This window comes from Urocampus carinirostris, chromosome 10 (assembly GCF_059441175.1).
Source record: "Urocampus carinirostris isolate Australia breed hairy pipefish chromosome 10, RoL_Ucar_1.0, whole genome shotgun sequence".
In the NCBI taxonomy this organism is placed as follows: domain Eukaryota; kingdom Metazoa; phylum Chordata; class Actinopteri; order Syngnathiformes; family Syngnathidae; genus Urocampus; species Urocampus carinirostris.
The window spans coordinates 11,725,125-11,738,500 of NC_142358.1; the positions used below are offsets into that span (position 1 = coordinate 11,725,125).

General features: G+C 39.8%; 1 protein-coding gene across 5 annotated transcripts in view; it reads left to right on the forward strand.

The window, feature by feature from the left end:
* The window catches only part of gdpd5b (glycerophosphodiester phosphodiesterase domain containing 5b), a 43,259-nt gene that overhangs the window by 18,150 nt on the left and 11,733 nt on the right, over nucleotides 1-13,376 (forward strand). For all 5 annotated transcript variants that reach the window (XR_015851457.1, XR_015851458.1, XM_088344929.1 and 2 more), the window contains 11 exons: nucleotides 2,880-2,983; nucleotides 5,065-5,158; nucleotides 5,251-5,310; nucleotides 5,584-5,682; nucleotides 6,566-6,659; nucleotides 7,874-8,019; nucleotides 8,883-8,965; nucleotides 11,003-11,153; nucleotides 12,404-12,625; nucleotides 12,699-12,856; nucleotides 12,920-13,067. Coding sequence is in view for 3 of the 5 variants with exons in the window: in XM_088344929.1 (XP_088201055.1) it covers nucleotides 2,880-2,983; nucleotides 5,065-5,158; nucleotides 5,251-5,310; nucleotides 5,584-5,682; nucleotides 6,566-6,659; nucleotides 7,874-8,019; nucleotides 8,883-8,965; nucleotides 11,003-11,153; nucleotides 12,404-12,625; nucleotides 12,699-12,856; nucleotides 12,920-13,067 (1,359 nt within the window). In the remaining 2 variants the exon portion in view is untranslated. The remainder of the gene's footprint in view (nucleotides 1-2,879; nucleotides 2,984-5,064; nucleotides 5,159-5,250; nucleotides 5,311-5,583; nucleotides 5,683-6,565; nucleotides 6,660-7,873; nucleotides 8,020-8,882; nucleotides 8,966-11,002; nucleotides 11,154-12,403; nucleotides 12,626-12,698; nucleotides 12,857-12,919; nucleotides 13,068-13,376) is intronic.

Sequence of the window (13,376 nt, forward strand, 5' to 3'; positions counted from 1 at the left end):
AAAATCTGTCCGGTCAAGGGCACAATCTGTGAAGGGCAAATGGAAATATCTGTTTTATGTAGCTCAAGAACTTGAACTCTTGTGTCTTCTGGTATTTCTCAATAAAGGTGGGTAACTTCAAACTAGTCATAATAATTATGTTATAAGGTGCAAAGTCTCCTTCGTAACTTTATACACCGAGATTGCAATGTTCCCATGTCGTCCCCCAGTCTTTTCATGCCACAGGGTCGTACAGATAAATGCCAACCGTGCAGAAATGGTAATGTGATGTCACAGGGGCAGGCCTCGGTCCTCAGTTTGAGGTGCTGCTGAGTGAGCTGGGAAACGGGAAGAGAGTGCCTAAATTATATTTTCAAAACAGACCCTTTTGTTGGATGTTGCAGGCACTGTAAGAACGCATGGTTTGCAGTTACAGTACTTGTAACTGATCAAGGTTATACACTCCAAAAGTGGTGCAATTTTGGGTGGATTTCTGGTAATTTTCCTCAGAAGTTTGACAGGTCACTGACAATTCAAAGGATTACCTTATAATTTTAGCTTTTTGGAAGATTTTGTTTTGCCATTATAGAAGGGTACTTGTAAAACCACAAATGGAACTGGGCCTGGATTATATACAAACACATTAACTTTTATGATCGTACTTGTACTTTATGGCTCAATGTCGCAGAAAATGTAATAACATCTGATATGGTAATACTTCTCGTCATTAAAATGTGTGTTGAACATCTCACATACAGTTCGTGAAAGTTTTAGAGTCACTGTGAATTAAATGATCTTAAAGGAATTACCAAATTCTACAACATACAAAATGTGAGAAAATAGTACACGTTGTTTGAATAATATCTATATATACTGTATATGTCATTGATATATTCCAATTATTATCCAAAATAATGCATTTGAAGACAGTCTGTCTTGTCTTTGACTTCCTGAACTCTGACTTTCTGAGCTCTGACGTCATGTGAAGCACACCAGCACCCTAATAAGCCATTCATCCAATTTGTTTACAAGTTAACCAGTCAAAAAGGTTCTGAGCCGAGTTTTGATAGTTTTTGGGGAGAGTGCTTAGGTATTGTGTCACAGTTGAGTGCAGCAATGGTGCAACAAATAGCGAGCTGCCAAATTGGTGCGAACTGGCTAAAAAAGCACACAGGCAGGCTAGGTGTCTGCTAAAAATGGCTAACCGGATCGATCAGCTGAAAAACAGGAGGCTGGCTAAACTAAAAATTTGCAGTAAGCAGCCAAGATAACAACGAGCCAACAACATCAAAACTACCAGCGACAAACACGAATACAGTCTGGGGAAAAAACAATAAGCATGGCAGGCTAGCCGACTGCTAACGGGGCTAACCTAGACTACACAAAACTGGAAGCCTTTGGGAGCCAGCACACTGATGAAGAGCTATCTGGACATAATTATATAATTAATTGCAAAATGCATGTCAGAAAACAAGGAGGGAAAAGTCACAATCAAATACCTAAAATGAGGCAAAGTAAAAAAAAAAGGAACATACGCTGTATACAACGGCAAGTAGACTTACCAGCCGCAGCTTGAAATGATCATAGCAAGCTCCTCAAGACAAAACAATTAGAAGTCCCTCAGCGACACAGTAAGCCAAGTGGGTATGAGCGCTTTGCATTCGCTGATCACTACAATCTCTGTCTATTTTTCAAAGGGGCCCGTCATTGTTTTGCTACTCATTGTCTTCCGGTGACGTCACAGCTCTAGGGGTATGGGATCAAACTGTCTACTTTGAAAATAAATTCCTTGAGATTGATGGCGCCTGAAATATTTTGAAACATTTTTGCATGATTGTGGGCATGAACACTACATGTTCGGTGCCAAATTGGGGCGAAAAAGGGGTATTTTGAATCCCTTTAAGGCATGCAATCCATTTTCATCAGAAGTGACCATCCATCCATTCATTTTCTGCACCGCTTATCCTCAGTAGGGTCGAGGGGATGCTGGAGCCCATCATAAGTCCCTTCAGGCAGTGGGGCAGGGAACACCCCGAATTGGTTGCCCGCCAGTCACAGGGCACACAGAGAAAGACAACTCACTTGCTCATGCACACCTAGTGACAATTTGGACCGGCCAATTAGCCTGACACACATGTTTTTGGAAAGTGGGAGGAAGCCGGAGTGCCCGGAGCAAACCCAGACAGGCATGGGGAGGACATGCAAACTCCATACGAGAGGCCTTGGTAGCTGGAATCGAACCCTGGACCTCCGCACCGTGTGCCGCGCGCTAACCACCCAGCAGCTTAGCCGCCAAGCAAGTAATTTTAATTAATTCTTCACAGTCAAACACAGTGATTTTCACAACCACTGCGATTTTGTCAAATGTATTCAGGACAGGGAAAAATAGTTTGCAATTTCTCATGCCTGAGTGGGCAGAATTCCAGAGGCCATGGTCACATGCATCTCTTTTGACTTCTTACATAACATTTTTTAAATTCTTGTTATTATTATTACATGCTCTTGCACTTTTTCTTCATCAATTTACTGCCAGCCAATTAATCCAACCTGCAAAATTAATCCCTCTGCGTCAATCTGTTTTAAAAAAAATATATATATAAGACCATATGTATTTGACCCTGGTCAAAAACTTATGAAAGAGCAAGACAGTAATTAGCGGCATTGGAAGTTTTAATGAGCAAAGTTAGTTAGGGACCGCGTCATTGATGAAGCTTAAAAGCCAACTTCAACTGGGCTTTTACATCGGGAATGCATTTTTTTTTTTTTAAAGAATGTTAACTTCTCACATGTTTTAAGGCTGGTTATAGTAATTCTACGACAAAAGCACTATTTCAATTAATAATAGAATTGGTAACTTATTTTGATCAATCTCTCTCTGTGTTGTCTGTTTGTATTTACAGTGGGAGTTGCTGTGGTCCCTTATCCTGCTTTTTACCTTCAGTGCTCTGCTGGTCTGGTTCTATTTCTGGTTGGAAGCTCACAACGACTACAATGAGTTTAACTGGTAAGTGGGTGTGTTAACACAGTTACTGTTTATGGTTTGCACAACTGTAAATTAGGTGTTTGCACTACTAGTGTTAAATCAATCTGTTTTTGCAAATGGAGATATATAATTGTCAAAGCTCTTCCTATTAAAAACCTCCAACATCACCCTGCTTCCTTATTGTCTTCTGTTATGCTTTTCCTTCCACTCTTTTCCTTTCCCGCTCATTCTCTGTGTGCCCTTTTTTTAACCCCCCTTTTAACAAGATTTTTCATGCTTCTATCACCCTTCGCCTTCTCCCTCTCAACCTTCCCGTGTTCTGCACACACCATGTCACAAATCAGCATCATCATAATATGAGGAGGTCACACTCGGTTTTTTTTGTTTTTTTTTAGTTGGGGGGTTTGCATGCCATATATTGAGAAATATATTGAGGGTTTTAGGAGCAGGGAGCATTCTGGTCGTTCTGCAGTGTTAATGTATTGACCGTGAGCTGCCCATATCAGTGACACTGCAGCAACTTTGACTCCTAAATAGGGTGACATTGTGATCTGTATTTGAGCAAAAAGGACATGAACTCAAGTCTTATGTATCCAAACTAATGCCCTGGGACCATTTGTGGTCCGCCAAATAATTTTCAGTGGCCTGTAACAGTTGTTAAAAATCATATTTTCACCTAAAAGTTGTGTTTCATGATGCAAATTAGCGATTTATAGTCTTTATAATCTGTACTTATTTACTAAGTACTTATCATTTTTGTGCAATTCAAAACTTGCTTAAACACTTAAAATTGAAAATTCAAACAGCAATGGTCTTAAGTGGATTAAGTGCAAATGGACCGGTAGTTACCAAAAAAAAACAAAGAAAATAAATAATTGTCATTCATTCACTTATTCATTATCTGCACCGCTTATCCTCAGTAGGGTCGCGGGGGTGCTGGAGCCCATCCCAGCTATCTTCAGGCAGTGGGCAGGGGACACCCTGAAATGGTTGCCAGCCAGTCGCAGGACACACAGGGACAGACAAATTTGCTCGCTCATTCACACCTAGGGACAATTTGGACCGGCCAATTAACCTGAGATGCATGTTTTTGGAATGTGGGAGGAAACCACGCAAGCACGGGGAGAACATGCAAACTCCACACAGGAGGTTCGATCTCATGACCTCAGAACTGTGCCGAACACGCACTAACCACTGCCCCGCCGTGCTGCCCTAAATAATTGTCACTGTAATACAATTCAAACAACTGAGACATTCTGTTTGAAAGCCTAAAAAAGGTTGCATAACAGAAAGTTGCTGGATAATTTTTGTTTTCTTGATCAAATTATAAGCCCCAAAATGAATTTAGTAGTATGAAAACCCTCCCAAAATGGGTCATTTTGTTCAGCACATCCCAAAATACTGGGTCTTTTGTACAAAAATAAGTTGATGATGATAGTTTGAGGTCCCAGACTTGTAATGAAAGTTAAAGGGACAGAGTGTATTATTTTCCCACTAGATGTCTGTAAACCCACATAAAAATATATAAGTAGCTCTTGTATCCTTAAATGCTTTCTGCTGTGGTCCTCTGAGAAAAATCTTTGGGCATCTTTTTGCCAAATTATTGTCTGGTTGTTGGCTGATCTCAAATGTCTAAATATCTTCAAAGTATCATCATAAGTTGCCTTTCAAAAAGTTTTCTACTCTCTCATGCAGAATTTTATTTTTTTATATCTAATGTTGCGCTTTTTATTTCGTGGACCAAATTTCCGAACAAGTATCAATCTCACATTCCCCCCGGTGTCTGCGGTTGCTGAAGCTGCATTCCCTGTCATGTCTGTGCTGACTTTATTGCACCAATAACACATTCATATCCATGGGACTTGATGTCTGTGAGCAACAGATATTTTTGGAAACACCATTTTTGGTTTTCATTTTCACCGGAAAGCCTTTAATGTATAAGCAAAGCACACAGTTGGGATTGGAAGTTGGTAAATTTTAATCATAGTGGCGATAGAGAAAGGCTGCTACTTCCTCTCACAAGGCCTCCCACTACTTGATATTGATGAAATGTGGGCTTACACTCAATATAACAACTGTTTTATAACATCTTGCCGCTGCAGGTTGCTCTTCAACCGCTCTGGCGTATGGAATGATGGCACCATTCCAGTCTTGGCTACCACCGCTGCTGGCTTCACCTACATAGCCTTCTTAATGGTTAGTGCCCTTCACAAATCTACATATTCAATCTCCTGTGTGAAATATTTTTGGAATATCATCATGTAAACACCATGTTTTACCCTCTGTAGGTTTTAGCCCTTTGTCACATTGCACTTGGACAACAGCTGAATTTGCATTGGCTGCATAAGGTAATGTGTTAACTGTAACTTTAGAATGTGTTTCATGCATCATTGTATGCATGAATTTGTCACGTGATGTGATTCCTCGTTCACGGTTGACTAGCCAGTTTGGACTTGGATGTCACAAGGAGGTTATGAAAGCCTTGGTACATGAAAGGAAAATCACAGACACTAAATTCGGGTCGTGAAGGGGCCACAAGCCACTCGAGATTATTTTGTGATAGATGTTTGTCCACACTGATGACGACTTTTCTACCCTCCCCTCTACTCCTGTCCTCGCAGATAGGAGTCACTGCGGCCCTATTAACAACTGTTGTCGGGGTGATATCTATCAATCAAACATGGAGACACGAGTGGGAAGTCATCCCCATCTCTCTGCAGGTCAGCTGAGTGTAACATCAGAATTGTGAAAGACCTTGGCGCTTTAATTCCTGTTCTTGTATTGACTGATGAAGTGAAAATTATCTTTTCAGAAAAGAAAGTTGAGATGCCATTTGTTCGTGTTGTGGAATAACCATTTCACATTGAGGTCCAATAGAGCGGGAAGCATTCTTTCCAGAGTCGAATTTGCTACTATTATAAAACCTCACAAATACTGTAAAGATGTTTTTGTAAGTTGGTTACAGTACAAATTGATTCAATAATTAATTAGCCTGAAATTGCTCAAACAAAAGTTCAAAAAGTAATGTGTAGGGGAAAAGGTTGGACTGTGTGTATTTTTTTCCATCCATGAATAAAAAATAAATCAGTAAATGGTGAAAAACTGTCTTATGTATCTACTTTAACAAGTAGTAGTTTTTGGCCTATTTGATTTGCAGTGTTATAGTATTATCCCAATTCAGTACCACAACATTATCAATCATGGTACATTTTCATCATTCTCAAAAGTCGAATCTTCACACAAATCTTTTTACAAGATGAGGTAAAATAGATGTGTTTATGGTTTGCACTTTTTCATTTGATGTTTCTAGTTGTGTGAAATTCAGATATGTAAGAACTGGCAACTGTGAACGGAAATGACACTACGGCTGTGCGTTAACTCTTAAGTACTTTTTGGAAGTCTGTAATTAGTCTCCCTGTGTTACTGCGGCAACAAGAACGTGTGATGCACAGCTCCACGCAAACCACCACATTTTTTGAAGGAAATGCCTTTGCAAATAACAGACATTATCTCCCAAGTCTGTCGTTACACTCAGACGTCTTTATCTTAACATCCTCTTTTCTGTTTGTTATGCCGATTTCTCCCACCCTTCCATCCATGTAGGCCACCGGCCCCTTCCTGCACATCGGTGCCGTTGCAGCAGTCACAGCTCTGTCCTGGATTGTAGCCGGGCAGGTTGCCCGTGCTGATAAAACATGTAAGTCACTCTTGTTTTTCCTGACCTACACCCAGAAAATCTGTGCAATGATTAACAGTGCGAGGACTCTGAAGATTCTTCTACCTTTTGAGGCCCAGATAACAAGCATTCTTTCTGGCTCACATCAGACAGTGCACTTTTGAGATCAGCTTCTGCTTTGGAACACCAGAATCCACATTTAGAATTTCTCATCACTTGTTTACATGAATATATTTCGATATTTTCTCAACAATATGGAGCTACTTTGGGTAGAACTTCAGTGTTTAATGTAACATTTTGTGTGTTCACAGTCAGCCCAGATAGAATAAGAAACCGTTTCCCCACGTTTATAGTGCCCAGGCACACTATTTTCATTTAAAAAATCTCAAGTAACACAGTCCTTTGAAAATATTTCAAAAATAATTCCCGACAGATATATTTTCTTTTTTCGGAGGAGAGTAAAACTATCAAGTATAAAGTTTTTGTTATCCCTTGTAGTCACAGTAGCTAAGTATGTATTACAGGTTATTAATTTTGGCAAAATATTTGCTGCAATTTTGGATTTTGCTATTCTTTTAACCGGTTTTCCAAGGGTTAGGTTTTTCTTTATCTGTATTTTACTAGAAAAGTGTCACAAATTAATTTTTTCAGTGCAATCTTAAACAGCTTCATCTAACAAAATGAGTTTTAAATGCTCCTTCTCTTGTACTTCCTCATGAGCAGATGATTAGTGTTGCCTGATCACTAGAAGAAAGCAAAGATACTGAACAATAGCATGCTTTTTTGCAAAGATAAAATTGGCCAATTTCCTGCTGTACACTAAATTAGGTCCTGCGGCACACTAGTTTGCCCTGGTACACGAGTTGGAAAAACACTGCAATATGTATGGCAGAAGCTGCACCAATAATCAATGTGGATTTCTTGCCTGAAAAGCAGATATATTGCTTAGTTGTAAGATCTCCTCCAAAATGGTTGTAACATGTCCATATCCTTGACACACATACACACACGCACACACACCTTGCCTTTCTCCCATTACATGCACTGACACACGGAAACACTGCTGACCTTGAAGCAAATTCCTCTGTGGTGCTGTTGTCTCTCTTGCTCACTACTGCAATCTCTCATTTGAGCCGAGGTTACTCTGAGGACGTGCCCCGAATCACCCAAATAAATAAATAAAACAGTTTAAACAGTAAAGGTTTAACTTAATTGTACTGTTTGTTATCCCGCAGCTTTCCAAGTGGTGGTCATGCTGCTCTATCTCTGTTTGTTACTTGGACTATACGTGTTGCCACTGTATATCACCTCCCCTTGCATCATGGACCCCAGCAACCTTAGGTCCCGTCCCAACGTAATGGGTCACCATGGAGCGCCGATGGTGAGTCACAACCGTGGAAAGGCAAATCTGACTTGCTGTTTTCAGTATTTGCACACTAATAAAGTTTTTTTTCTGCACATCACAATTATTGTATGCATAACTCTGTGCCCAAGCAACTAAAAATAACCAAACAGAATCCGAGCCAAAGGAAACCCTTTTATTGCCTGATAAATGTTGATTTATATTCTGCAGCCACGCTTGCTAATGTTCCATTAGTTTCTGCATTGGAATGAACAAGAATAAATTAAAACAAATCTATATGCTTTCCTTATGGGTGAAATGGGAAGCTTCATAGAGAAAGGATCTATGCGTGAGCATTTGATCTTCTCTTTTTATAAATGTATTGCTTTTAAAGCGATCCGAAGATGGTTTTATACGCTCGGCAACATATCCCGCTTAATGTTACCCAACACTTGGATGGAAAAAGGGCGTCGACTTGTTCACACAGCCAAAAAAAACACCCAGCCTTCTATTTGTGGTATCAGTGATCGATCTTTACAGCGGCATCTAAAATTGTATGACTGTGAAAACAAATCCTGTGACAAGACTCTTTCCCACAAGTTTTTGGCGAATCGATCGTAACGGCCCTCCTACTTTCCCACTAGCTTGACTCACTCTTGTCCTGAAATGTTTCAGTGATGTTTTAACCCATGAGATGATATTGATTTTAACCAAGTTAATTCGTAAGCTAAAGACTTGTTTTCCCCCTGCCACTTTTCAGTGTTACTTTTGATGTAATGACTATTTTTTTTCTTCAAGATAGTCATAAATAAATGATAGAAAGACGCCCCATTAATGTTGTAAGCTCACCAAAATAGTCATTTTCATGAGTCATTTCTTTTTGTGTTTGTGTGCATTTTCAGCTTGCGCCAGAAAACACAATGTGGTCCTTTCAGCGAGCTCTGCAAATGAACGTCACCGGGTTGGAGGCTGACGTCACAATCAGGTACACAAAGACATTTGACTCCGGTTATCTGCACTTTTGGTGAAACATCATGTTCTGTACACCTGAGCCTGTCACTTATTTCAGGGAGACTTGTTTTATGAATCAGATTTTCAACACAATACGTTTTCATTAACTATGAAATGAAAATGAAATGATCTGCATTTATATAGCGCTTTTCAAGTCAAGACTTCCCAAAGCGCTTTACATTGTGCCACACATTTCCCAATAGCGGCCGTGCAGCCATGTAAGGCGCTAACCTGCTTATTGTGTTATTGGGGGTATTAGGGGTTCAGTGTCTTACCCAAGGACACTTCGACATGTAACATGGAGGAGCCGGGATTCGAACTTGATCCCAAGAGGAGCGCTCTAGAATAGAATAGAATATACCTTTATTTTCATTGTTACAAAATGGGTTAACATATTGTGACAACGAAATTGGGCATGACACTCCAGTGTCACACATTCACAGTGAGGTAAAAAGCAGAGAAGATAAAGGAACAGAGAAGATAAGGTTATAAAACAAGGAGGATAAGGCTATAGTTATAATTTACATGATATTTACACAAGAAATGTCGGCATGTAGGATGTTACATACAGTTGGTATCGTAATACAGTTGGTATCGTAAGGGTTGTGCAATTTTGCATTTGGTGCAAAAGTCATCATAGTGCAAAAAAATAGTCAACATATGCATTGGTGCAAACCTCTACCTCCTGAGCCACTGCCGCTATAATATGTGGTATTATCAGTTGCCTTTTTCCATGTTTATGTAACTGGGCCCGCGACCCTACTGAGGATAAGCGGTGCAGATAATGGACGGATGTGACTGGGAGTTGAACAGTCTTTTCACATCCACTCTGTCTTTTAATAAAAACAATACCAGTCATTGTTGTTGGGTCGATATTTAACCTTGTTTCCAACACACATTAATGGTGGGAGTGTGATTTGAGGTGTCCTTAAAACATTGAAAATACAATATTTTCTATATTAAGTATGTGTTAACAATGCCCCACTGAGTTCAAAGAGCCTTTATAAAAACAAATTCTAATGCAACCATCTGATTTTATCTTACTTTTATCAGATCTGTTCGGGACTCGCAACACATAAGGAAGCGGGAAAGGAGATGAGGAGGAGAGTGGAGTTGGATTTAATACTTGTACTCGCAGTTTTCTCTTGGTGTAGCATGAAAATTGTGAAAGTAAGCAAAGGACTGTTTCAAATACAGTCCAGATGCCAACCCAACCCCTCGAAAAGTTTAATCGAGTACATCTAAGAAATGCACGAATTTGCACGTGCCACACAAGTAGCTTGACAGAGGCTGCAATAATGACAGAAAGACAGAAAATGGCATCAGCAAGGAGTACATTTCAAAATTCTGAAGAGAATATAAAATGTCTTTTGAAGGAAATTTTAAATGTGCAAGTATCATTACCAGGTATTTGTACCGATACCAGGCTTATTTTAACATATTGGTACTTGTGAAAGTATTTAGTATACTTTACGGATAATTTTCCAATTGGGTACTGGAAATTAAAGGAAAAAAACTGTCATCATATCATACAATTTTAGGAAAATATTTTCGTTTTATTTAAGAAACTAGAGCGCAAGCAATATTATTGGCTGGCCCTTTATGTGCCTATTTAATTCCACAGATTAGCATCAAGCTAACTCCGGTCTCCGGGGCTACGATCATCTGGCCTTGTACACAGCATACACAATGAGGAAGGTCTTTGCCTGCAAACATTTGCACTAATGGTTCAATTTAGCAGAGGAAAATAATAGTTTCGGAAAGGTGACTTGGTACATCCCGTTCATAAACATCAGTCAATCAATCTGCTAATTTTGACAATCCAGTTCAGGGGTATTTTCTGCATTTACAAAGATCAAATAGCTCACTTGTGATGGACTGTCAGAGCTATTAAATTAGCTAAGTATGTTGTGAAGGACTAATGTCCTACAGTATTGCAGCGGGTGGTCAAAAGAAGCAGCATCTCAGTTGTTCCGCTATAATATATAATATATAACCTGCTTTTTAATAGCGTGGATGGCGTTCCATTCCTGATGCACGACCGCACCCTGAGAAGGACAACTGACGTCGCCAAGATTTTCCCTGACAGGCAGATGGAGGACGCGGCACTGTTCAACTGGACTGATCTGCAGCAGCTCAATGCAGGGCAATGGTTCCTCAAGGTCAGGATGCGTCTTTGAATAAAGATATGAGTATTAGTATTCATTAGGTTGACAAACTGAAGACTCTGTCAATCCCTTTCCAGCCTACTTCAGTACCTGTTAAGCACAAGATGCGTGCGCATTGTTAACCTAAAACAGCGGGAGTAGCAGTAAGTTCAAATGGCGCAAGAGAAGAATTGTAATTTGATTTGTGTTTTTAGAGTCGCAATTTACAAAAACAAAATGCCCAGCTGGTTGTGTGTAGGGGTGCACAAATTGCAAATTAAAAGCACACTATTTTTTTGCAGTTCTTAGAGAAAACAGGCTTTTTTAAAAGCACTGTAGGCTGTGAACCAATGAAAAAAAACTTACAGGACGGGAGAAATCATTAGGAACGTACATAATTGTGGTGCTCATTTCATATCTGGTAAGTTATTGTGGCAATATTGATCAGTTTTACTTGAATGCCCGATAGTTAAGTTAAGTGTAAGTGTCGGGGAATTGTGTTTGCTACCAATGCCTACTATAGACTAAGTTTGCTACTACTGGTGACGGATCTTTTATAATCATAATAATTAAAACAATAATAACAATAATACTAATGTATATTTTCTATTATATTTAATAATTGTACACAATTAAATTGTTTATTGTAATCATTATTGATTAGTTGTTGTTATCATCATCATTATTATTGATCCTACCAACATTCTATTTTGTATTTAAGGTGGGTGCAACCCAAAGAAAGTCAATTCTTCTAAAGTTCAACTTATGTGTGAACTAAGCCACTGTAAATATGAACTGGCCATCTGAGCCACTATGTTCGTCCATTTAACTTGCTGTTATTAAAAGGTATTTCACTCCTTACTTATTCGATAAAGGCCGGTGTTGTATACAAGGCGAAAACGTCTCGCACGAAAGCTTCACAAAGTGGCTCACACGAACTATGTGCAGCGCCGATAATGGAACGTTTTTTTTTTTGTTTACTTTCATCAATAAAATAAAGTCGCTATCTTGCTGCTTGCACATACTTGGTGCTTTTTGGAGAATTTACAATCTATGATGAAAGATCTTTTTCTGTCAAAGGGCTTGTATAGAGTGACATATATTCCCGCCGTTCTGCCTCAACAATGCGCACTCAGCTTGGCTACATCACACTTGTTGAGAAACAATAAAAGGGGTCAATTCGTTTGGATTTCACGATGGAAAGAAATCAAACAGCAGTTTCCTGAACTGAAGAGGTTTAAAGTTTTTGGGATACTGTTCTACAGGATGATCCCTTCTGGACGGCACACACTCTCTCACCCCACGAAAGAAAGCTGATTGCCAACCAGAGTGTATGCAGCCTTGAGCAGCTTCTAAAGTTGGCCTCTTACCATAACACCACTGTGCTGTTCAGGCTCCGGAGACCCTCTCTGGGCCACCCTTGTTACCACAGTTGGATCAATGACACTCTCCAGGCAGTGGAGCGGTCTGGGGTTCCTAAAAGTCTGGTTGGTGTTGGGCTATGTTCACTTTTTGGGTTCTTTGTTCAAAGTTGAATATTGCCTTATTGGATGTTTGCAGGTACTGTGGACTCCAGATGAAGACAGGGATTGGGTGAGACAACTGGCACCTGACCTTGTCCAGACATACTTGAAGAAGCAAACTCCTCAAAGCCTGATGGAGGCTGGCATTAGCCAGCTTGTACTCCGATACAACCAGGCGAACTCTCAGGAAATCAGGTTGGACTAGGAACTTGTGCTGAGACGCCTGCACACATTATTCTTAAAACAAACGTCCTCCAGGGACTTGTCGCAGGAAAACATCACCCTCACCCTCTACACAATCAACGAGCCCTGGCTGTACTCGGTGCTGTGGTGCAGCAACGTGTCTTCAGTGTCGTCCGAGGCGCCACATGTTCTCAAGAAGGTGCCTTACCCCATCTGGCTCTTGGTAAGCATACTATAGGTTGACATGGGTCAGTGATGGTCACATCACGTTTTCTTTCGCTGATGGGCGCTCAGTATGTGTATTTGCTGCATTTTCTGGACTACACTGCAAAAGAAAGATTTCCGTTCCACTGGCAGATTAAATTTCTCATTATAAGTATTATTTTTCCTATTTCACTAGATTTTAACTAGTTTTATTGTATGACTGATAAAATGCTTATAAAAAGATAAATTATGTAAATCTGCATATATTGGCAAATACAATCTACTTTTTGGTTAAAACAATAAAATGGCTCGCAAAATGTTAAAATGA